General features: G+C 44.6%; 1 protein-coding gene across 1 annotated transcript in view; it reads right to left on the minus strand.

The window, feature by feature from the left end:
• The window catches only part of Ston2 (stonin 2), a 157,697-nt gene that overhangs the window by 100,046 nt on the left and 31,428 nt on the right, over window positions 1-26,223 (minus strand). Inside the window, exons 2-3 of the mRNA XM_028875926.2 lie at window positions 20,049-20,308; window positions 15,848-16,123 (exon numbers count right to left, since the gene is read on the minus strand). Coding sequence (XP_028731759.1) covers window positions 15,848-16,123; window positions 20,049-20,136 — 364 coding nt within the window. The 5' untranslated portion in view covers window positions 20,137-20,308. The remainder of the gene's footprint in view (window positions 1-15,847; window positions 16,124-20,048; window positions 20,309-26,223) is intronic.

Genomic DNA, 26,223 nt, shown 5'->3' on the forward strand with positions numbered 1-26,223 from the left:
CAATGCAAAGATTGAAAACTAGAAAGAAAAAAAAAAAAAAAAAAAGAAAAAGCATTAAGAATGCTGCAGAAGCACTTCGTCAACTGCCAGAGAAGAGAGGACCCAAACGTCCATCAGTAGCCTGATAAATGACCTCTGGTCTAACATTATAATCATGACGGAACGCACAGCATAGAAACAAAACGGATTGCAGCCACAGGGAAGAACATGGGCAAGTCTCACAAGTAATAGTTAAAGTCACAAAATACTAGCTAGAGCATTGTTCCATTTTTGCAAACTTCAGAACCAGACTAAATTAAATCACGTCCTCCTTGACAAATGTGTAGGTCGTAAAGCTGCCAAAAAAAAAAAAAAAAGTACAAAGACAAGTACTGCAGTTATTACCACGAGGCTGGGGGAGCAGCTAAGGGGGGGGGCTGTGATGGAGGAGGTTGCAATTAGTAGGGAATCGCAGGCCTTCCGGATGATGATGGCAATACTCCATTTATTAGTGGAACGATGGCTTGTATTGTTCGTCATACTTTAATGTATTTTTAAAATCATCCGTTTGTGTTTACTCAATTGTAAATAAAACTTATTAAACCCACATATCAAAAGTGCTGATTTCAATACCCATCTTTACCTTATAGGTGAAAACACCCATATTTCCTTTGAAAGATAAATGAAGGATAGCCCAGGGGGCTCGGGGAGGTTAAGTAAGCCCTTGTAGCTCACACACTGTTCTCATTTGGTCCTGTACTCTCTACTTATTTACCAGCTTCAGAATCTGGGATGATCTATTTTACGCAGGCTTGGCTGAATGTCCTTAGGCCACAGGCTCTGCTGAAATGAGAGAAGGCTCTGTGCTGGACTAGATGGCTCTTCTCCCAGGGCCAGACCTTTGATGCCTGAGCCAGCCCGAAGTGGGCTGCCATGATGATGCATCTCAGACACATCCAGCCAGCAAAGGATAACTTAGGGTAGCCCCTGCGCTACCCCAAGTTCGAGAACAAGGGCTCGGAATTCAGATGCCTCATTCACAGGCTGGCCTGGCCTTGCAGCCTGGAGAAAATGGATTAATCCATCTGGTACTCTACTTTCTCACCTGTAAAATGGAGCCAAAGAGAGTGAAACCCTCACTAGGGTATCAGGTCAAGGACGAACCACTGTGCACAAAGGAAGCACTTGAACAGATTAAATAGCGGTAGCTGTCACATGCCTATGTGACAGTATATCCTTACGCTCCAATCGACTTGAAATCTCCATCAGATCATTAACTTTATGTATCCTAAACTAAGTCCCTGCCATCCCTTTCAAACAGCTCCCTCATCCTTCCAGCGACCCAGGATGAAGCTCAGGTCAGCCTGGACTCTTCTCCTATTTGGCACATCATATGTTCTGTTAAAGACCTACTATCAGAAGCTGTGGCATCTGGTTATTTCTGGCTACATGCTGATATCCTCAGCCCAGCTGCCACACTCCTGTCTGGATCAATCTGGGGGCCACTTTGTCAGCCTTCTCAACTGCTACACTAGAGCCAGCCACTGAGGTTTTGTTTTAATTAGCATATATTAATTATACATGATAATGGTTGCATTATAACATTTCAAACATATACATAATGTATTTAGATCATATTCACCCTCCCCACTCTCTTGCTCCCCTCCCACGCAGGCTAATTCCCTACTTTTCAACTCGTCTCTCATCTGTTCTACTTTTATGACCCTCCCTGCCCCATGTACAATGTGTGCACAGATCAATGCATTTCATTGGTTGTTTACAGGAGTATGGGTGAGGGCTTGTTTACAGGAACATGGGCACCTTACCTGTGGCTCCACCACTGGAAAAAATACTTCTCCCCTCCCCATCTACAGTTAACTGTGTACATCCTCAGGGAGGGGTGGCTCCCCTTCCTGTCATGACGGAGTGTTGAGGAACCGAAGGTCACGCAGATCTTATACAGGTAATCATAGCTACGGAAGCCTCAGCATTTTAATAGTTACTTTCTGAATCATGCTTCTGTCGATAGCTTCTATCACACCCATAAGAGTCAAAATCCTCATCACCCTGTCCGTGGACTACATGCCAGAGGAAGGTCTGTGACTCCCCTGCCTCATGGTTGTCTCTTCTCTCATCCACTCTGCTCCAGTCAGAGAGCTCGGCTACCCTTGCAAATGTTGCTTCTGCTAGGTCAGTCTTCTGCTGTTTCAACAGCACTCGCTCCTTCAATTCCCTTAGGTCTTCACTCTTATTTTCTTCTCAAAAAGCAACTCTTGGGCCTCATAACAACTGCACGGCCTCCCTACCACATCCCCTTCTTTTGCCTCTTTTCCCCCTCCTTCCAACTTCCCACATTACTTAACACACTTTCTCTCTATCTGCTCCTCTGTCCTGGTTTGGTGTGGCTCCTTAACAGAATGTGTGCTCCATGGGGCAGGAACACCAGCAGTACCTCGAATAGTGACTTACAGAGGAAGCCGAAAGCAACACTGGTTAAATATTAATAAATTTATAAGTTGTCAGCTAATACACGTGATACAATTGGTACAATATTTATTTTTTTTCTCCTTTGGGGCCCTGGCTGGATTAGAAGGTTAAATATTTACATATGTTTTGATAGCGTGTCCTTTATTTATACCTTACATCTAATCACAAGGGCTACATGTAATTTTTTTTTCAATGCCAAGAATCCAGCTATGGATATAAAATAGATATGAATGCATTCTTTACTTCTCTTGACCTTCATGCTACCTGAGAGTGGCAATATGAAGCACCTCAACACTGGTTTAGAGGAGTGTAGTGGGTAGCCATTCCAGCTTGGTTCTGGAAGTTCCAACCCCCATTGAGACTCTGGCAACTGTCACGCTACGAGGGGGCGAGGGGGCGCTGGGACTCGAGAGCTGGATGGGCCAGCGCTCGCGCTGGGCGCTCTCTCGGTGGGGGAACGCAGACCGGTGCAGATTGACTGTGCAGAGCTCCGGAGAACACCGCTGGACTGCATTACACCTTCTCTAGACCCTGCGACCTACCCATTACTTAATTTGTGAGTTACGCCATTAAATAAATATCCTTTTAACTACGTGGAGTGGCCAAAATAATCTCTACAATATCTGGCGCCCAACGTGGGGCACGAACCCACGACCCTGAGATTAAGAGTCTCATGCTCTACCGACTGAGCTATTCTGTTGACGTGAGACACAATTGCTCCTGGCTGCACCAATTGATCCCGAGAGAATGTTGGGCTTCTAAGACATTTCCATTTGGAAGTTTGTCTTTTGGCACAAAATGGCCTACTGGGCAAAGAACTGCCCTTGTCTTGATGGCTGACAGTACAAATGCAATGCTCTCCTTTCTGGACAAGCGGGACACAAGGAAAGCGACCACTGTACTCTGCCAAGACAGGGTAAGATGGTCTTTCAGAAATCCTGCTTCTGAAAATGGTCTGTCAGATACTCTAGGCCTGTAGCCAATTTGAATGCACCAACAATGCTGAGAAACATTAGGTGACTGTCCAGGCTGCCAGCTGTCTTGGTCTACTCTTGCAAGATTCCCGAAAGTTGCTTGCATCCATCTACCATTTCTCAGGGACCATTATGTTCCTTCTCAGGTCTTTGATGGATTGAAGACTAGCAGTCATAGTTACAACTTAGTATATATAATATCTTAGATAGAACATATTAAGTATTAGGTTCAGGTTCTTTAGGATAGGACACCTTTGAATGATCTTTATAACATGCTGTTTACCTATGCTCTATACTTCTCTGGATTTTAGTATGTGTTTCTTGCTTGATATTGTTTGCATTGGTTGTAGTTACATCTTATCTAGGTCATTATCTCTCATTATTTCTGGACAATATTTTGATAACCATTCCTTTGTATATAGTCTTGTATTAGTTTAGAACCTTCTTATTTAGACAAAAAGGGGAGATGTAGTGGGTAGCCATTCAGCTTGGTTCTGAAGTTCCAACCCCATTGAGACTCTGGCACTGTCACGCTACGAGGCGGGGCGAGGGAGGCGCCTGGGGACCCGAGAGCTGGATGGGCCAGCACTCGCTCTGGGCGCTCTCTCGGTGCCGGAACGCAGACCAGTGCAGATTGACTGTGCAGAGCTCCGGAGAACACCGCTGGACTGCATTAACCCCTAGACCTGCGACTACCCATTACTTAATTTGAGTTACGCATTAAATAAATATCCTTTTAACTACGTGGAGTGGCCAAAATAATTTCTACAATAGAGGAGCTCTTGTTCATCCCTAGAAGGTCCCCATTAGTAGCAGATTACCCACTTGTTAGGTAAACACAACTGAAAGAGAGCCGGGACTTCATTGTTCAGCTGTCTCGTAACAGTATTCCCAACACCTAAATGTTTTTTGCATGAACGCATTAGTTAATTGATGCATGTTCAGGTAGTTTATTATGTTTTGCATTCCACAAATGGTAAGAGAGGCCACAAATTCTGCTGTATGAGCTAGCATATTCTCTGGAAGAGAATACTGGAATTTTAATGTTTAAAGATATAGGAAAATTCACCTTAAAAACTTCCCTTTTCCCACAGCATGATAATACTTTTCAGTACAATAAATAAGTTACAGAGGATAATTTTAAGTATACTTTCTTTTAAAGGCAGCCCCCAGGAAAATATATGTTCACGTATATCCATGGGTGTATTTGTATATATGCACATACATGTAAGAATGTTATGTTGTTATATGCATGTGTTAAGTATGTGTGTACATGTGTTACTACACACACACACACACACACACCTATGATGTGTATAAAGTATTGTGTGGGTATACATATATATGATATGGATACACATGTATACATATATATTGAGTATATGGTGATGGAAAATTATGAACCAATGATAATAGTTCTTCAGGGCATGATGACAACAGGTTCGCATAATTTTCTTTTGTATTTTGTCAAAGAAGAAAAATAAGAGGAGAGAAAGCAAGAAGAATAGGAGGTGGGGGGAAAGGGGTGGAGGAAGATAACAATGACAACTGATGATGATGATGGTGATGATGATGATGGTGATAACAATGGCAACAATGATGATTGACTTCAAGGCAGCCATCTCTTTGGTCTACCTAAGGGTAGACCCATTCACTCCAGTCATTCAGGTAGTCCACAGTAGGTTTCAGACATACGTTTCCTGTCTTCATTCACTACTCAAATAGACACTAGGTAAGCACCTAAGTTCACATACCACTTTCTGCGATAGAGCATGAATTAGAGAGATGATGTTCTTTGTTCTATTGGGTAGAGAGACAATAACCAAGCCAACTAAACCAGTCTTCTCTTGAGAAGCCTGCTGCTACCCATGTCTTGGTTGTATACTGTTCCTTTTTTAAGCACTGCCTTCCCCAAGACAGGGTTTCTTTGAATAGCTTTGGCTATCCTGGAACTGACTCTGTAGCCCAGGCTGGCCTCAAACTCAGAGCTCCGCCTGCCTCTGCCTCTTGAGGCTGAGATTAAAGGCATGTGCTACCTACTGCCCAGCTCAGTACCACTCTTAGTTCTTTGCTTAAAGCTGTATCAAAGCTATTTATTAGGCTGGGATGTATCTCTATTGGTAGGGTACTTGCCTAATGTGCACAAAGCTCTGGGTTCAATTCCCAAGGCCACATAAACCAAGTATCCAGCTGTAATTCCAGCACTGGGGGAGTCGAGGCAGGGCTACATATGACCTGTCACAAAACAAAGCAAAGCAAAAACCCTATTTCTGAATAACGATAACTTTGCTTCATCAAGAAACTAACTAAATAAAAATAAAGTAAAGGAATAAATATAGGACCCCATTCAGCTGGTAAATTTCCAGGGAAAAACTAGCTTGAGGGTGGGGTGTAGAATGCTCTCAGCTCCCTAAGGAGGCCACATGTATGTAGACTTTTGAGTGAAAATCTAGAGGAAGGGCCCCTAGGCAGAGGAAACAGCACTAGCAGCAGAGAATGTCTCTGAAACAGCAAGGGTGGCTGAGGGGTGAGGGGGCAGAACCCACTCTGCTGAAATTTATTCCTGGGTATGTCCTCTGGAAAGGTCATTGATTACATCTAGAAGCAAAGAACAATTCAAGGTACTAAGAAAATAATACTGCCTCTATTGAGGAGGGAAATGCATATGCATGTCTACATATTCACCCCTCCCCACCCCTCACCCCCAGTAGCCAGAATGAACCACTGGGCTAGTCTTCAAGATGAAATCTCTCTTGCCTCTTTTCTACATGGTTGACATCATTTCTGATCCTCCCCTTCTCCCCCCAAACAAATGGCTCTTTCTCTGGCCCCAAATAATTAGCTTCCCCAGACACAATGGGAAGGCCTCAGCCCTAGCTTCTAGGGAGGACATACGAAGGATAAGGGAATATTAGTGTTTCGCTTGGGCTGTGGGGCAAATGTTCCGGAAGTGAAAGGGTTTTGAGAAATGTTTTTAATTATGCATATCCTGCGGTATCTGCATAATGGGTTCAATTCAGCCCCGGTTCGAGCAGAAGAATTGTCATGTGCGCGGAGGAAGGTCAACACACAGGATAATGAGGGAACAGGAAGTCTCTACTGATAACGGCGCCTTCATATCCTTTTTTCTAAATTTTGAGGATGAACTTTGTTCTTTTAGTTAGTCTGTCAGCATTTTTAAACAGAGTCAGCATGTGCATGCACTTTGCACATGGGCGAAATTGACTTTGGTCCAGAAAGAGTCTTTATGAAGACTGTAGGGGATAGGTGAGCTCAACTGCTCCACTCTTGGCATGGAATTGTAAAGCCAAACAAAGCCTTATGCAAGCCAGTCAGACTTTTGCAGCTACAAAAAGTTGGAAACACTAGAGCTAATGGGCTCGATAGGAGCAAAACAACAGCTGGGTTTTTCTTTCTTTTCAAAACTCTCTCTTCAAAGAGACATAGGATGACTCAATTTTAGTTTGAGCGAATTTTCTAGAACTTTCTTTGCTCATTTGTTGTATCCCTCAGTTCTACTCATAACTTAGCAGAATATCTGAGCAGCATTCTAAGGGCTCAGCAAACAAGTTTTTCACTTAAACTCTTTAAATTTTATTTTATTTTACCTTTATGTATATATGCCTATATGTATATATGTACTCCACAAGTATGCCTAGTGTTCATGTCAGAAGAGGGCATTAGACACCCTGGAACTACAGCTACAGATGGTTGTAAGCCGCCATGTAGTCACTGGGAATTGAACCCGGGTCCTCTGGAAGAGAAGCCAGTGCTCTTAACTGCTGAGCCCCATATAATGCTGTAGTGCAGCACATATACAAACTAAGATGTGAATAATGTTCTCTGACAATGGAGTCTTAAGTATTTGGCACCTAGAGTTCTGACACTAAACATTTACTAAAATGGTCCAACTCCAAATAGTCTCAAGTCAGAGATGCACCCTGTATCTGTCCTCCATCACATTGCAGGGGTTTTCATGGGGTAAAGTCAAGAGGAATCATTTTATTGGTCCTCTCCCTTAGAGTATCGTCGGATCTCACATCCAAAGAATTGAATGCCAGCTTGCTTGCTTTCATATGCATGGTAATAAAAGGGTTTTTTTCATTTGTATTTGTTTTTTGCAGTGTTGAGGATGGAGCCTAGGGCCATGCACATGCTAGGCAAGCTCCATCATGTTTTTCTAGAGGACATAATGTGTCTCTTTTTCCTAGGCCAGCCATAATGGGATTTTATTCACTTCAGCTCTTGGCCTAGTTAAAACTCCGAGGGAAGGTCCCGCCATTGATGGAGTTAAGCACTTCTGGAACTGTTTCCGTATCAGGTGCTGCTCCTAGCTCTCCGGTCACCCTTGGGATGCTTCAGTGCACAATAAAAAAAGTGACGAGGTCATCGAGGGGAGCTAACAATCCCCTGGCTCCTCTAAACTCCCCAGGGCAAGGCTCTGGACATTTTGGTGTCCTAAAAATAAAAGATCTGCCATTAAGGGTGGTCTCTTTGTCCCCAACTCCACTGCGCTTACAGCCTCTTTGCATTTTAATTAGAGCAATCAGCACATTCCATTTCCAGGCTGCAGTCCAATGCCTCTTGGCTTCACTCTTAGGTGGAGATCTTCTTTTGTTTTTGCCTCTCCTCTGCCAGAAAGGCTTCAAAGAATGGGGGAAAGGAAAGGAGTCTCCCAGATAGCATGGCTCCTCGGTGTATCTGCTCCCCTTGCTTTCCCAGCTCCTCTTGGCAAGCCTGAACCTTCAGATATTGAGCAGCTGGCTAGAACAGGCGTCCCTTGTCTTGTAGAAACAACTGCTAGGAATGATTCTATCAGGGCGTCTTCTTTTCCTTGTCCTCCCATCCAATTCTCCAGGCCATGACCACATAATTCAGGGACCACAGGGGAGTCCTGTGGCACAGGGACTAACATAAACATTTTTCTCTTAGCTCAAAGACATCTTATTCTACAGTCATAGGGATTTAATACCATCCAATAAGACATGGAGCATGAATTAACTACCCACTACTGATCTGACTGGAAAGAAGATTAAAACAAACCAATCAAAATTACTTCACCACCTGCATGAGATAGAACTGCATATCCCACATTTCACCAGAAACCCCAATTTATGTTTAATATACATGTCAAACATTGCTCATGTCCTAATTCCTCTATGTGCTTTGCCTGCCTGTATATCTGTACATCACTTGCATGCAGTGTCCATGGAGCCCAGAAGAGGGCATTGGATTCCCCTGGAACTGGAGTAACAAACAGCTGTGAGCCACCCTGTGGGTGCTGGGAACTGAATCTGGGTCCTCTGGAAGAGTAGTCAGTGCTTTTAACCACCGAACCATCTCTCTAGCTCCTCCGTTTCATTTATCTATTACCTAGTCTGCACAGAGTTTGCGTGGGGGACAGCGAGATGGCTCAGTTAGGTAAAAGCAGTTGCCATGCAAGCCTCATAACCAGAGTTCGCTACCCATCACCCACAGCAGAACAGAATGAACTCTCCTCCTGAAAGATGTTCCTTAACCTCTCCACATGGGCTGTGGTACTTGCATGTCCACATACATTCTCTCTTTCTCTCTTTCTCTCTCTCTCTCTCTCTCTCTCTCTCTCTCTCTCTCTCTCTCTCCCCCGCTCTCTCTCGCTCTCGCTCTCTCTCTCACGCATGCACACACGCATGCACACACGTGTGCGCACATACATACACTATTACAACTACTGCTACTACCACTAATAATGATGATGATGAATGATGAATAAAATTTTTAAAAAGTAGTCTTGGAATCTACAGTTCAATTAAAACATTCAGAATCTGTATAGAAAGACTTTAGAAAAACATTTTTTAAGTAGATAAGTGAAAGTAGATGAAGAAATAATTTTTATGTTGTCAAATGACCCCGAGAGGCATAAGATAGGCACTGATTTTCTGTAAACTGACAATCTACCTGTGAACTCTCTAAGTAGTCGCCACTGGTCCAGGGCAAACAGAGTAAGAACTTCGAAGAAGCCCCGGAAGTAACTGATAACTGACAAGGGAGAATGCTTTGAATTTTAGTTTAATCCTTTGCAAGAGATAATAGCTGGGCCTGGGTATAAAATGAAGCTCTTGAACAACAACAAAACAAAAAAAAAAAAAAAAAAAAAAAAAAAAACTTCTCCCAACATCCAATTTTTCCTTTACTTCCTCAGAGACAAGTCCAAGTTCTCACTACCATGAAATGTAAAACATTAACAGTGATAACAACAAAAAGACACGAAGCAGTTGAAAGACATGCATGGAACACACGTGGTTGATTATCCACAGGAAATGGACGGGAGAAATCCCAGGGTCACAAGCTGGCTCTGGGCTCCTACTAGAAGACTCAGGAGGAAGCTGACTGGGTTTCTGCTCAGTTCTGAGCACTCCACTCTGCCCTTGGATGCCCACACTTGGCAGAACTGCAGAGAGGAAGTACTTAAGTGAATAAGTGATGGAGGGTTGGAAAGGCACACAGCACCTTGACAATGGCTTGTGCTATCACTGATCTCCCCCGCCCATTTGGACTCATTCTCAGCCCTATGCAAATGCTTGTACTTTAGGACTATGAAGCTTACATTAGCTTCCTGTGGTTGCTGTAACAGATGACCACAATATTGGTAGCTCAAATGATGGTAATTTATTTTCCCATGGTTATAGAGGCCAGAGGTCAGAAACCAGAAAGCCTGTATTGTAGTGACCATGTCGGCAGAGCCACTCACTATCCTTCCAAAGGCTTGAGGGAAGACTGTCTTCCTTGTCCCCTCTTGCTTCCAGTAGATATCATCTTTAAGGCAACATCTTCAAGTCCTCTGTTCCATCTTCTCCACTCTGTCTTCTCATGTGGGCAAAGTCTTCCTCTCAAAAGAATGCATGTGAATGTATTTAGGGCCCTTGATCTCCTCTTGAAATCTTTAAGTAAGTTATATCTGCAAGGGTCTCTTCTCTTGCATAATATAAAGGGACCAGCCTTAATATTATACATCTCAGGGGCTCAAGAGAGAAACTACAAATGGCGAGGACTATTTTTGGGAAATAGAATCTCAGTACACAGAGCTCTTAGTCCAGTCATTTAGTCTTCCAAATCTACTTCTTTTTCCTCCTCCTGTGTCCTGGGAGTCCTGGTATATATACACTTACAAGCAGTAATACCTTGGCAGTGCAAAGCCAGGCTTCCAGGGTCAAACAGAGGGGTGATAAGAATCACATAGGGAGGCAATAACCGTTAATTATCATTTGCAACCCCAAAGGGAAGTGACTAATGGGGAAATGAATTAACTAAAGGCTAAATTTGGGTAATATCTAAGAAGAGGGGTCTTATGTGCTCAACTGTAATCTTAAACATGATTGGTAGAAAATGTTAAGAATCTATGAGTTGCTAGGTCAATGGGAGAAAATAAAACTGTCTTCTTTTTTCCTGTGGCCCCTATCTGTCCAAACTATCTGCCATTTTTTCTGCAGGATGGGGGAAGGCGTGCTCAGTCGCTAGGCAACCTGTGTACAGCTAGATCCCTCTGTTGATAGGGAGATCAGGAATTAGAGGTAAGATTTGGGAAAGGAGGAAGTTAAGCTTAATTGCCACATCCACCAGGCCTTCTCAAACAGATAGCCTGGATGCTTAAGTCTGTTCTTAGAGAGTACAGAGGTATCTCTGATAAGATACTTTCCTCCATCTGGGGATGGACCTGGCCGGATGCTGCCAATGGTGATAATTACAGGGAGGCTTGAACTGGGGTTCTGGCTGTGCATAGCTGTCAGTGCACAAGGTTATCTAAATATTCCTTTAGTAGAGGGGAAATGGTGCCCAATAAATGATGGAAAAGCTACAATAGCACACAAGAAACTCATAGCAGGAAACAGCTGATAATCAAAAGCCAAATATGACCAAGGCTCCTTAAACCTCAGCTTGACCTCTGGAAGGCCCTCGGCTTCTTCCAGGTATCAGCTTTGTCATAATCAGCTGAAATCCTACTTTGTACATTTTTGCGGCTCATAGCACTCTTCTCCAAAAAAGATAACCTTTACAGGATCATGGTAGTAGAATCTGCTGCCTTTGGGTGCCATTATTCAGGCTACTAGATTAGAAAATTCAGTATTATCAAAAGACCAGAGCAGGCCGCAGTGAGTGCAAGCAGTGTCAAGTGCCTCCAGCACGATGAAGGAATTTGCTGTACAAACATGGGCTGTTTCTCTGTGACACCTACAGGTGCATGCACAGTAGGTGCCAGGCGGATCTCTATGAGTTCGAGGCCAGCCTGCTCTACAGAGCAAGATCCAGGACAGGCACCAAAACTACACAGAGAAACCCTGTCTCGAAAAACAACAAACAAAACAAAACAAAAAACAAAAAACAAAAACAAAAACAAAACAAAAAACAAAAACAAAACAAAACAAAAAAAAACCAACAACACAGGATCCTTAGTTGGATGGAAACAGCATAATTAAGACTAACTCCAAAATCGGCTTTGTAAAAGTAAGTGGTGAAGAGCTGAGGCGAGTTCCCCATGTGTCATGCAATTCATTTCGAGCAATTAGAGGCTAAAGATAAGGTCTGAACAAGATGCCGAAAGAATCTAGATACCTTGAATATTATCAATGACCCGAAGGCACGGACACTCAGGACAGAGTTCTTTCTACCCACCCTTTGTCACCTCCCAGCCCAGGCCTCCCACCCCTTCCTTCCCCTGCCTCTGGTGTGTTACAGGAGAAGGGGGCCCTGGAGCAGAGACAGTAGGCGGAAGCCCAAGGCAAATACCACAGCACGGTACTGGCTGCTCCAAGGCCTCGAGGCCAGCATGCAGGCGTTAAAGCTCTTTTCTGTCACTTCTTAGCCTATAACCTTGAGGGAATTCTCAAACCACCCCCTGCCTCAGTGTCCTCACAGAAAAAATGGACTTAATACTAATACTTCCCTTATCTGATTGATGTAAGGAATACGTAAGATGGCATAGTGAAAGCGCTGAGAGTCAGCATTCAACAAACGTAACTGACTGAAAATAAAGAACAGTCAGGCTTGCGTTGCATATCTATAATCTCATTATTTTGGAGGTGGAGGCAGGAGGATCAGAAGGTCAAGGCTAGCCAGCCTGTGCTACATAGAGAGTTAAAGGTTAGCCTGAGAGAGTTAAAGGTTAGCCTGGGCTATAATGAAACCCTTTCTGCAAAAATAAGCAGTAATAACAATAACCACACTTTTGTCCTGATTCATATGATGGGGCTTTTACTATTCTTGTTGCCATAATATGATATCATGGATTGGGTAATTTATAAACAATATAAATTTAATCCGCACAGGTCAGGAGGCTGGAAAGGTCAGGATGAAGACACCAGATTAGGACCTGGTGAGGGTCCATTCTTTACAGACAGCAGCTGGTGTTCTCATATGGCAGAAAGACAAACAATATCATGGGGAAGAGACATGCTCCCTCGAGTCTCTTTTCTAATAGCACTGATCCCCTTCACAAAGGTTCCATGCTAAGGTGACCTAGTCACTTCCCAAAGGATCCCATAATGCCAACGCTTTGGTGATTAGATTTCAACATGAATCCTGGAGAGACAACATTCAGACCACAGCACCTGTGTTCCATAATTCTCCTGTACGTAGAGCTGAAGAGCCCAGTGTCGGATGTTCAGTAAGCGTCACTCCCTCACTCCCCAGCTAGACTGTACCAGTCTGGATCTGTCACATCATGACTCAACCACCAACAAATCACTGAAAGCTTGATGATTAAAAATGAAAAATTACACCCAAAAGGTTTGAGGTATTCTGTCAAAATGAAAACACCTGTTATTTGGCAGGATCATATTTTATATTCTCTTCAAAATTCAGCTTAATTTCATTTTATATGTATAGGTGTTCTGCTTGCATTATGTCTGGGTACCACATGCACGCAGTGCCCAAGGAAGGACATTAGATCCTCTGGGACTGAAGTTAGAGATGTGAACCACCAATAGAGGGGCTGGGATTTAAACCTGGGTCCTCTGGAAGAGCAGCAAGAGCTCTTAACCCCTGAGCCTTCTCTCCAGACCCTGTTACATTTTCTTGAAATTATTTTTAATGGTATAGAAGCATGTTAGGAAAAAGGAATCTCTTTTTGAAGATGGCTCTTCATTAGTTAGTTTTCTGTTGCTGTAATAAAGCAAACAAAAACTATGATCAAGAGCAACTTAGGGCAAGTTTATTTTGGCTTACGGTTCCAGAGGGTTAGGATCCATAATGACGTGCTAGCGGAGCTGGAGCTAGAGCTAGAAGCCAAGAGATCCCACTTCCATCCACTTGAAGGAAGTAGAGAGAACAAACTGGAAGCTGGGTGAGGTTGTGCACTCTCAAAGCCTGTCCCCACTGATCTACTTCCTCCAGTAAGGCTCCACCCCCTAACGGTTCCTCCCCAAACTGGGACCAAGTATTCAAATACCTGAGCCTATAGGGGACAGCTTTAATGCAAACCACCGCAGGTTCCTCCCATGTTGCCTAAACTGGTCTCAAACTCCTGGGCTCAAGGGACATCCAGCCTCAAGCCAGAGTACAAACATGCTCAGATCACGGCATCCTTTGGATTTTTTTCCCCAGTACTGGGGATTGCATGCACGGCTATAGTAAGCTAGGTAATGCTCTACCGCTGAGATACACCAGCCTTTTAAATCATTTTTTATTGACAGGGTCCTACTAAATTTCCCCAGGCCTTACAGTTAGGCCTGACGTCAGATCATATTTTTAAAAGTAAAACTAGCAAAATATTTAACACATCAACAGAAACCCATACCAATTTTACTTTTTACTAATATGACTCTGTAGTAGACAGAATGATATCCTCCACCCTCTGCATATAAGATGTCCTTCTAACCCCCAAAACCTGTGAATGTATTACCTTACACAGCAGATACGATTATGCTGAGAACCATGAACATGGTGGTTTGAATAAGAATGGCCCCTATAGGCTCATAGATTTGGACGCTTGGTCATTAGGGGGTGGCGCTACTTGACAGGGATTAGGAGTTGTGGCTTTGGAGGAAGTGTGGCCTTGTTGGAGGAAGTGCGTCAGTGGGGGTGGGGTTTGGAGTTTCAAATGCTCAGGCCAGGACAAGTTTGTCTCTCTCTTTCTTCCTGCTGCCTGCAGATCCAGATGTAGAACTCTCAGCGACCTCTCCAGCACCAGGTCTGCCTGTGTGCCGCTATGCTTCCCACCATGACAACCTGTAAGCCAGCCCCAATTAAATGTTTTCCTTTATAAGAGCTTCCATGGTCACGGTGTCTCTTCACAGCAACAGAACATTGACTGAGACATTGAGGTAGGGAAATTATCCATATAAGCCCAACATAACCACAAGAGTCCTTAAAGATGGGAGAGGGAGACAATAGAAAGATGTCACATCAGAATGCACAGGGCAATACTATAGCTCTGGCTTTGGAGACAGAGGAGAGGGGTCCCAGGTCAAAGAACGTGGGTGGCCTATGGAACTACGAAGGACCGGGAAACAGATTCTTGCCTAGAATCTACAAAAAGGAACACCATGTCGGACTACGTATGGAAAGGCAGAATCATAGATGATAAGCTCATGTTGTTTAAGTCACCCAAGTCTGTGGTAATTTGTTATAGCTGCAAGTTAAGGACTAATACAATCCCAGGATGATCCAACCACCCTTGGTCTGCTGGAGCCACATAGCACAGTAAATGGTCAGGTCACCAGGTGGGCCTGGGAAGTCAGGGTGGGACAGTGGGGTGTGGGTTGGGGGATGGGTAGGGGTGAGAACAGCTCCTTGTGTTCTCTGAGGTCCACAGTGCAACTTCTGACCATTTAAGTGCAACAGAATAGGAGCTCTGCCACTGAAGACCATCTCCTTCCTGAGGAGTCTGGTGCCAGAGGTCTGAGATACAACTGTCCCTGTTTAGAGATGGTGAGTGATTCACAAGTGAGCAACACTCATTTCTTTGGGTCTGGAGCTTATAATATAGGCGGTGAATAAATACATAAAAATATAGGTATTTGTGCAGACAAATCAGTAGCCAGGGACAGGAGTTAAAAATTTAAAAATGGCAGGGCAGTGGTGGCGCACACCTTTAATCCCAGCATTCAGGAGGCAGAGGCAGGTGGATCTCGGTGAGTTTGAGGCCAGCCTGGGCTACAGAGTGAGTTCCAGGACAGCCGGGGTTACACAGAGAAGCCCTGTTTTCAAAACAAGAAAGTAACCCAAAACACACATGCACTTTTGTGTGCATATTTCAACCAAAAGCATGTCCAAAACTAAAAAGAGATGGGATCTTTGCTTGCTCTCTTGTGTGTTTCCAGAATCTGCAGCTCGAAAATCTGGAACCCTAGAAGTCTTACAGACCTCTCATGGAAAAGCCCCCGAGAGCCGATACCAAACCAGAATCCTCCTCAACTCCCTCCCCAGCTCACCGGTTTCCTTGTGAGGTGGCGAGGTGGTGCTCCAGGGGGTGTCATCTTCAAACTGGACCCAGTTGCTGATGGCCGATGCCAGGTCAGGTGTGGGCTGCACTGGGCTGCCGGGAGGGGTGGTCGACTCCGAGATGAGGCCCATCTTTTCGGAGGAGTCATCCTGCTCGGAGTGGGAAAGGTCCTGGCAGCCTCCATCCACGGCAGGGTTCTCCCCAGAGGAGCTCTCAGAAGGGTCTGAGGAAGATGAGAGTCCCGGGAAGTGTTCTTCAGCGGCTCCTACGGAGGGTACCAAAAACTACCATCATGCAAGGAAGGATGCTTATCAGAAGTGTCTCACCGAGGGCAAGGGATGACGTAACACTCACTGGAAGATGAGACAGTCATGCCAATCCATCTGAGTTAAAGGGCTGTGTCCCTGATAACTCAGCCACTATCCCAGACAACTGAGAAAAAAATTTCCCCATTATTGTATTTATTTTGTACGTATGCGTGTATATGGTATGTATATATGTGTTCATATGTGTGTATGTGAATGTGTGTGTGCGCATATATAGGCCAGAGGTTGATGTCGGGCATCTATCTTGATATTCTCTACTTTTTGGGGTGATGTCTTTAAATGTACCCATGTGAGGGGGTACACTAGCCAGTGCACGCACGGGGTGTGCACCTGTGGAGGCTGGAGATCAACACCAGGATGTTTATCTCAACTGCTCTCCACCTTACTTTCTGAGACAGGGTCTTTTACTGAGCCTGGAGCTCATCTATCTACTCGCTGGACTGGCTGGTGCGTGAACCCAGAGATCTAACCTGTCTCCACCTCCCCACTCCCAATGCTGGGGCTGCACTCCTGCCCTGCTGGCCGCTTCCCATGGGTCCTGGAGATTGAATCCAGGCCCCAGTGCTTGCACAGCTGGCACTTTATCTGCTCAGCCATCTCTCCAGCCCTTGTTCGCATTATTTTTAATCTCAGTATCTGTCCCCAGCGTGAGAGCCACAGATTCAAATGACAATAGAGGGCAAGCAAGAGACATTCCTGCGTTGAGTGGGGACAAGTGAGAGGCAGTAGGGGATGGCGGGGCCTACAGCCAACTAGTGGAGGGGCGGCGTCCTTCTGCACTAAAGAAACTCAAATGCAAATTCCAAAACTCCTTCTGGACTAAGGACCCTGCAGGAAGCTGTGATGCGGAGGGGGGGGGACGGGGACGGACCAAGACGACGGCACGAGACACACACACACACACACACACACACACACACACGGGACATCCTCTTCTTTCTTTATGTTGTCCTGTTGGTTCTGAAACATTCAATGCCCTCCAAAACTTGTTTCTTGAAAACTTTTATTAAATTGTTTCCATAGACTATATTGTGATGATATGTGTTCCAAACTCTCCCCCCCCCCCCTCCCCCCCCCATCCTCCCAAGGTCCTACCCACCCAAGTTTGTGTTCTTTCTCTTTCTTCCTCAAAACGAAACAGAAACAGAAAGAAACAAAAGGATGAAAATGAAAACAGGCAAACTAAAAAAAAAAAAAAGGAAATCATCAAGACAAAACAAACAAAAACAAAACACACACACACACATGCACGCACACACACAGAGTCTGTTTTGTATAGGCCAAGTACATATGGGCATGGAGTGTGATGGATATACCTAGTGACACTCCATTGGGAAAACTGGCTTTTCCCTTTCCCAGCAGGTAGCAGTTGCAAATGGTTTCTTAGGACTTTGTATCCAGGAAGACAGAGAAAGAAAACCTGTTTTGTTTTGTTTTGTTTTGTTTTTTACAATAAAGCATACACACTGATTATGGTGGTTGAATACACAAATCTATATATGGGCTAAAATTCATCAACTACATAGCAAACAATGTCCATTTTCCTATCTGAGACTCTTTAAACAGCCTGTGAAAGCTTGGCAGCATGAGCGCTTACCTACTGTTCTATCTCACTGACCCATTTATGAAACATCCTAAAAATCAAAGAAATAATATGAAAATCCTTTCTCCTATTGTAAGAAAACCATAGTGACTTGTTCACGATCAAAGCCTTCAGCACTGTCTAAAATAAAAGGTGAGACACGTGTGTAAGCTTAAGTTTTCTAGTTTCCACATTTAAAAGGTAAAAAGAGCTGGGTGGTGTGGGTACACGCCTTTAATCCCAGCACTTGGGAGGCAAAGGCAGGCAGATCTCTGTGAATTTGAGGCCAGCCTGGTCTACAGAGTGAGTTCTAGGACAGCCAGGGCTGTTACACAGAGAAACTCTGTCTTGATAAGCAAAAAAACAAAAACAAAAACAAACAAAACAACAACAACAACAAAAACCCAACCAAACAGAAATTGTTAATGAGATACAATTGTGTGTGTGTGTGTGTGTGTGTGTGTGTGTTTGTGCTGAATGCACACGTGTGGGAGCAGGTGCACACATGTGCCTATGCATTGTGAAGGCCAGAAGAGATCACTTAGTATCTTTTTCTATCACAGTTTGCCTCACTCACTTGAGACAGGTCTCTCACTGGATCTGGAATTAGGCTGGTGGCCTTCCAGTACCAGCAATCCCATTTAATGCCCTCCAAAGGACTGGGGTTAGAGTGCATGCAGCCATGCCGGGCTTGGTGCATGGTTCCTGGCCATTTAGAATTAGGTCCCCATGCTTACATAGCAAGTGCTTATACTGAGTAAGTCATTTTCCCATTCCCCGAGATATGTGATTTTTACTAGGTCTTTGAAGTTCAGAGAATGCACGTCTCTCTCTGTACATGACACTTTCAGCATGTTTCAATTCCGATTTGCAGCCTTTTAAGGCTTCACTATCCACAGGGATACCACCCAGGGTTGTATACCTGTTGATTACCACTTTCCATCTGTGCAGGTGAAGGTGGGGTGAGGCCAGTAGGTGTAGGTGATGTAAAACAGAACCAACTGGCCTGGTGCTGCAAACATCCCTGGATGGACCTTGGCCTTCATCCCTGAGCACTAATCTCCTAAAGGACAGTATGGCCACTTCTGCTGTGATCCAGGATGACAATGCTGAGCTCTTTTTGTGGACCAGACACTCCACTGGGCATCTTACATCTGCTGACTAAATGCTCACAAGAGCTCCTGAGGCAGACAGGGCTCTGGGATCATTCCTCTTCTACCCAGACAATGCCGTGATGCAGGGAGCCGGTAAACAAGTCCTTCTGGGGGCGAGGCATGGCGGACTTGACTGTAATTGCAGCACTCAGGGGAGAGAGGTAGGAGGATTGCTGTGGATTCATGGCTGGCCCAGTCTGCATAATGAGTTCCAGGACAGCCAAGATTATAGTGTAAAAACATGTCTTAAAAATAAAACACAAAAACGAACATGATGTGGTGGCACAAGCTGTTAGTCCCAGCACTTGGGGAAAGGGGCAGAGATGGGTGGATCTCTGAGTTTGAGGCCAGCCTGGTCCACAGATTGAGTTCCTGGACAGCCAGGGCTACACAGAGAAACAGAACAAAACAAAAACAAAAAACAAACCACAAAGCCCAAAAGTTCCAGAAACATGGCTAAGAGTGCTTGCTCTGCAAGCCTCAGGACCTGAGTTCAAGTCCTCAGCACCCACATATGTATAAACCAGGCCTGACCATACATGCCTGTAACTCCAGTGTTGGGTAGAGACGGGCAGATCCTGGTTAGGCAGGCTAGCTAGGACGCCGGATTCTGTTTTGTTGATAGATCCTGTCTCAAGACAATGAGGCAGAGACTGATGACACCGGACGCCCTGCTCTAGCCTACACATAGAAGGGCATGGCATGTGCATGCACCGAACACCTGCCATCTCCCCACACACACACAAATCATTCACCCAAGAGCATACCATTCATCTGTGATGACGACAAGGTTAGAGTCTTGCAATCTGGCTCAGAACCTAGCTGTCACTGTGGACAGTTAGACTTTAAAAATCGAGAAAATCCAAAGAGCTGCTGGGTGTAACTGCCAAAGTGGCTAAAAGTAAAGCAATGTGCATTAGAAGTTAAGTCCCTTGGAAGGAAGGAGCCCATGCCTTTGGTGATGCCTCACCTTAAGAAGACACCTCCTCTGGCTACCGAAGGAAAGAATCCATGCATATCTCTGGAAAGAACCAAACGGCTTTTTCTTTTTTCCTTTCCTAGAATCCTACCCATGAACGACCAAGAACCAGACACAAATCTTGCGTCTTTAAGAAATCGTGTCCTTACCCTCTGAAGGGGTGGGGAACAGTGGCTCTTCACTGAAGGAGACCCACTCTGACTGGTGGGTGGCGATGACATGGTCCAAGGTCGTCATGCTAAGAGGATGCTGCTCATCTTCACGCCGCTGACCTCAAGTAGACCCCAGAAAGATGTCTGGGGCGAGCAGGGCAGCTTGGGTCCACAGTCTGTCACAGACGTCTTGTGAAGAGCAGCACAGAGACAAGATTGGTCCTCCTTGCCTTTGGTTAAATCTTCCAGGCAGAGATCTGTTTAAATAAGAAAGGAAATGGAAATTGGTAAACACGGCATCACACTGAATCCACGGGGGTCTAGGGCTTTGAACACCATGATGAGGTTTCGGGTAGTTTCCAACATGCCATGTCTTTTTCTACTAAACACTCTCTATTAACCCCGTGATCCATGGATAAGGATTTCGATCAGACCGCTAATTAACCACTCATGTTTTAGCATTTTTAGATTAAATTCCCTAACTACCCCAATCATTCTGTTTAGGAAACACTGTTATCTAGAACGAAAGGCTACTTGGTTATTATTAAGTATTAAAACTTGTACAGAGTGCTTTCACTGTTTTTACCCAGCTGGTGAAATAAAAGCACGCTCCTTCCCATTAAACCAAAGCGCCTTCTTGCCCCAGGCAGGTAACTTTTTGTGAGGCTGATTTTAATCTCTGGCAGAAACCCAGCTGTATCCAGATGGCATCTCCAAGTATGATTTAACCAATCAAGAAAAAAAAAAAAAACCAAAACAATAATGGAGTCATCTCTTGTTCATTTGAAGTAGGAGGCTGGGGGGAATATTTGCTTTACTGATTAAAAAGAAAAAGCAAGTTAAATACATTTTCAATCTTGGTCGATTTGAATTAGTGTATAACTGTCAAATCGTTACTTGTATGGCAATTATGGTCTGTGGATGTTCAAGATTATTTAATTGGCTTACAATTTTCCTTGTGTTATTAATGTCTTTTTACAACTTGAACCCTAGCTCTTGATCTTATGACGAATGAATAAAATGAGAATTAATGCAAAATTAATGTACTCTCACAAATGAGCGACTATCTGTCTTGCACACCATTGTTCTTGCTAAGCAAATACACTATTCTGATGGTTTCTAGAGTGATGTAACTCAGCCTCCACAGTAACAATAGAAGTTAAACTTTGCTCTAAGCTTTATCTACTGTGAACAATTTATACTTTGAGAAAAATCAGAATAGAAAACATTTGATAAGTTTGCCTTGTTTGGTGAGAAAAAGTTGTTTTATTTCTTAAAGCAACTGCTGCTATAAAATTCATAGTTGTCAGAAACCTATTTTTATACCATCCTTCACTTAAGTTGTCAGTCTACTGGTCTGTTGTTGTTCATTTGTTCTGAGACAGTCTCATATATCCGAGGCCATCCTTTCTATGTGGACAAAGATGACCTTGAACTTCTGACCCTCCTGCCTCCACCTCCTGAGTGCTGAGACTACAAGTGTACAGTGGCACACATGGTTTGAGTGGTACTGGGGGTCAGACTCAGGACTTCCTGCACAGTAGGCAAGTGCTCTACCAACTGAGTGGTTTTCACAGGCCTCACCATCCATTTTAGATGACGAGGGCAGTTGGCAATATAGTTCTTTTATAGATTTAAAAAAAAAAAATCTGAGTCGAGAGAAATTAGGTGACTTATTCAACACTAAAATGTGCCCTAACATTCCTAAAATGCTTCTTCTAGGCTTATTAAGTGGAAAAATTCTTGGTTTCAGGGCAAACCGATTCTTGTTTTCCATGGTAGCATCCTATATAAAGAAAGATCAAACAGAAGCCACAACAAGCAGGTACGCTGGAAAAAGCAAGCTGCTGGGTGACAGATTGAATCCCTGAGCCCAGGTCCTCTATTTCCAAAACACTGTAATCTTTGAGTCACAGCCACAAAAAAAGCACTACAGAGTATATATAGACTACGTGCAACCAAAGTAGTTTACAAACATCAACTACAACGGAATTGTATTGGCATTTCCCGACAAACTCCCCATATGGAGATCTGCCAGAACACCCAGTGAGCACAAAGGATGGAATGTCCACAAGGCTGTACTCCAAGGCCCTCCCCTGAGATCCTTACCAGCCACAGGACTGGGCATGTGCAAGCAGCCTGGAGAATACTGCTGTCCTACACCAGATCAAGTAACATAGCCACAAACTCCAAGGGCTGGTTCCCATGAGTGGCTGCCCGTGAGCTTTTCTCTGGCCCCCGACAACATCAGTGCCAGAGTCACTCAGTGTGGTAATGGCTGTGAGCCAAGATAAGACAGCATGAAGAGTCAAATTCATCTTCTCAGAAAAGGCAGCTGGACGTAAAGCCGCGCCCCCCACCCCCCTCCACTGTGCCTCTCGGAAAGAAAGCCACAATGCAAGGGATGTGCTGACACATGCCGAGTCACAGCTCAATGGGAAAAACATCCTGCTTATCCCACAGTGGTGAGCCCAGCAAACTCCATGGATAAGCGGGGTTGGAGGGATGGATGGACAGGGAGGAGGACGGGAAAGGTGAAGGGAACAGAAAACCCTAAGAACAGGTAGGCTTTTCAGGATTGCAGCTCCTAAGTGTGTTTTTAGAATCACATTTTTTTTTAACGTATATGTGTGTATGCATACCATGTAGAAGTCAGAAGATAACCTGGAGAAATCAGTTCTCTCCTTTCACCATGTACATCCCAGGTATCAAACACAGGTCATCTGATTGGTGGCAATTGCCTTTACCTGCTAATCCATCTCATGGCCCAGTGCAGATCTGAGTGCTGTCCTAGTTAGAGTAACTATTGTTGTGATGAAACACCATGATCAAAGTAACTTGGGAGGAAAGGATTCATTTCAGCTTACACTTCCAGGTAATAGTCCATCACTGAAGGAGCCAGGAGAGGAATTCAAACTAGGGCAGGAACCTGGAGGCAGGAACTGATGCAGAGACCATGGAGGGGAACTTGCTCTCCATGGCTTGCTCAGCCTGCTTCTTATACAACCCAGGACGACCTGCCCAGAGGTGGATTCACCCACAACGGGCTGGACCCTCCCCATCAATTTCTAATTTAAAAAGTGCTTTATAGGCTTGCCTACAGGCCAGTCTTACTGAGACATTTTCTCAATTGGGGTTCCCATCTCTCAGATGACTCTGAGAGCCTATGCCAAATTGTAATAAAATTAGCCAGCACAAGTGTTTGAACTCATAATTCAACCTCTTTAAGTCTCAGTTTACCTCTGTACACCAAGAATAACAAAACTCACTTCATTATTGAAGCACTGTGATGTGGGATGTCTTTCTGTACACTATAAATAAATATATGTTGCTCCCATTGGTTAATAAATAAAGCTGTTTTGGCCTATAAGGCAGGATAAGAGCCAGGTGGGAAATCCAAGCAGAGATATGAGGAGAAAAAGGGAGACACCATCCAGCTGCCCAAGGAGCAAGATGCCAGCAAACCAGTAATGCCATGGCAATGTGGCAATACATTGATTAATAAAAATGGGTTATTTTAAGTTGTAAGAACTAGTTAGTAGTAAGTCTGAGCAATCCACCACACTTATAATTAATATAAGCCTCTGAATGATTATTTTATAAGTGGCTATGGGACTGGGCAGGATATGGAATAGCCTCTAGCTACAGCACTCAGTGGAATGATGAACACCAAGTGTTTAGTAGTGGGCATAATTAGCCCTCTGGAACAATGACAAGGATAGGCTGGCCTAGCATGCATGAGGCCCTGGACTCAATATCACCACTACATACACTGAGCATGGTAGCACACACCTGTAATCCCAGCCTTCAGGGGGTGGAGGCGGGAGGATTCAAAGTTCGAGGCTATCCTTAACTACATAGGGTTTGAGGCTAGCCTGGGCTAACATGAGACTTTGTCTCAGAAAGCAACAAAACAGTGACGATGATACTGGCGGGTGACCTTACAGAGGGATCACTCTGTGCCGGGCGCCGTTCCAAACCCTATGGAAACGTTAGTCATTGTCATCCCCACTGCTGTTCAGCGGCTCATCCAAGGTGGTACGGCTTCTTTGGGAGAAGTGTTTGGATTAGAGTCTCGATCTGTAGAGCTGCCCCATTTCTGTCATTTCTGTATCCTCTCTCCTGTGATTTCCCCTTTCACTCATTAGAACAGGTCTCTCAGACGCTAAGGAGAGCTAAGCGCTCGGTTACAGGGCCCAGAAGGTCAGTTCTGAAACTTCCTCTTTTCAGACAGAAGCACATTCTGCATGAGAAACCAAAACCATCACTCAGCGAGAATAAACGGAAGAAGGGCCCCCAAGGACTTCTCTGCTCTTCCACAGTTTATCCATCCCAGGTCAGGCATGAGCCAGCTGTAAATACCGAACAATCCAAAGGCTGACAGAACACTTATTAGAGGGAACCTCCCAGCATATCCCGTGACATGTGTTCTAGGTACTTGTAAGAAGTGCTTTGCTAGTTGCTGAAAACCCACAGAGTAACCCAGTAATTGTGAGGCTAGGTTCAGACTGGAATTAGTTTCTCAGTAAAAAACCTCACCCCACTTTTAGAGTGTGAATCATAAAGTGAGGCTTGGAGTCACCACAGATACGTGGTGAGTCACAATCAGCAGCAAGAGCGACTTGGAGATACCAGAAATTCCACTAAAGTCTTCGGGTTGCTATTGTACAGACCCCTCTTTATCAGCATCACTTATGCCTTAAAAACGTGGAGCTGGAGAGTGCACTTGGTGTCATAAGTAGATCATCTTAGGTTGAATACTCACTCATGAACTCGGTGCTCTGGGAAACGTGCCAAGTGTCATTTGAGACAGCCATCCTCAGGCAGCCATAACTTAGCTGGGGGAGACACGACAGAATAGCAAACACAGGTCTGGGGATAAATGCCTGCTGAAGGACGTGCAGGGGTGGTGTGACCGTCAGCCATGGGGAGATCTCCGAGAGATGGACTCACAAGGGCCTGACGCAAGTTACATGGGTATGGAGGATGCCCTGGGCTATGGAACGCTAAAAGTTGAGAGTCGGATTTTTCTGGGGACAGAGGGATCAGTGTGAGTGAAGACTAATAAATAGTAAGTGCTTAGTAAGGGTTATCTCTGTACAGTTTGATGAGAATGGCGGTATGTATTGGGAAAATGTGGAAGAGAAGGACTGAGGGACCTCAGAAGCGAAAGGGAAGATCCCATGGGAAATGAAAACCTGCCGGAGGTCTAGGAGTGGACAGTGACTCAAGAGCATGCTTAGGGGAGATTAGCATTGCTCACTGTGTTCAGCAGCAGCTTGACAATGAGGAGTTATCAGTCACCACAACATTTCTGGTGTGCCCTACGGTCAAGGGGCTGACACCGTCAGGAACTGGTACGAGGCATATCGTGCTGGATGCAAAGAGTTCTGAACTTGAAGAGTACATGGACACACAAGAGACCAACACTGTCTTCATCCAGCTTGCGGTCAAGTTCAGAGACCTAGACAGTCACTTATTCTGATGGCCTATCCTGCAGAACTGCAGGCGTAGAGTACGGGTTGAGAGATGACCAAGGGCTCACCTGCACTTTCCGCTGGAAGTGGGTGCTCTGGACATAAGGGAAAGACAAAGTCATTTAGGAATGGAACACAGCAATGGTACAGCTGGCCTGCAATGACTTACACTTTGTTTATCTGAAAGGAGCAGGAGTAGAGTCGGGTGCAGTGAATGAGCCTGAAGAACCCATGGGGCCAGCTCTCCCCATTTTCACTGCTGAAGCCTGTTGTGGAATATTATTTTAAGATGTGTTAATTTGTTTATGCTGTGGAACATTTGCTTAATGATGCAAAGATGTGTTGCATTCTTTCATGTTGCATCTGTTTAACTCTGTGAAGCTGTGTTACTATGCTTGTCTAAAACATCCCATTGGTCTAATAAAGAGCTGAATGGCCAATAGTTTAGCAGGAAAGGATCGCCAGGGCTGGCAGGCAAAGAGAATAAAGGGGAGAAGAAATCTGAGAGGATGGAGGAACAAGAAGAACAAGGAGAGGAGGATGCTAGGGGCCAGCCACCCAGCTACCCAGCTACCCAGTCAGACACAGGGTGAGTGAAAGTAAGATATACAGAATTAAGAAAAGAAAAAAGCCAGAGAAAAGATGGAATAATTTAAGTTAAGAAAGCTTGGCCAAGAGAACAAGCCAAAGCTGAC

This window comes from Peromyscus leucopus, chromosome 14, assembly GCF_004664715.2.
Source record: "Peromyscus leucopus breed LL Stock chromosome 14, UCI_PerLeu_2.1, whole genome shotgun sequence".
NCBI lineage: Eukaryota > Metazoa > Chordata > Mammalia > Rodentia > Cricetidae > Peromyscus > Peromyscus leucopus.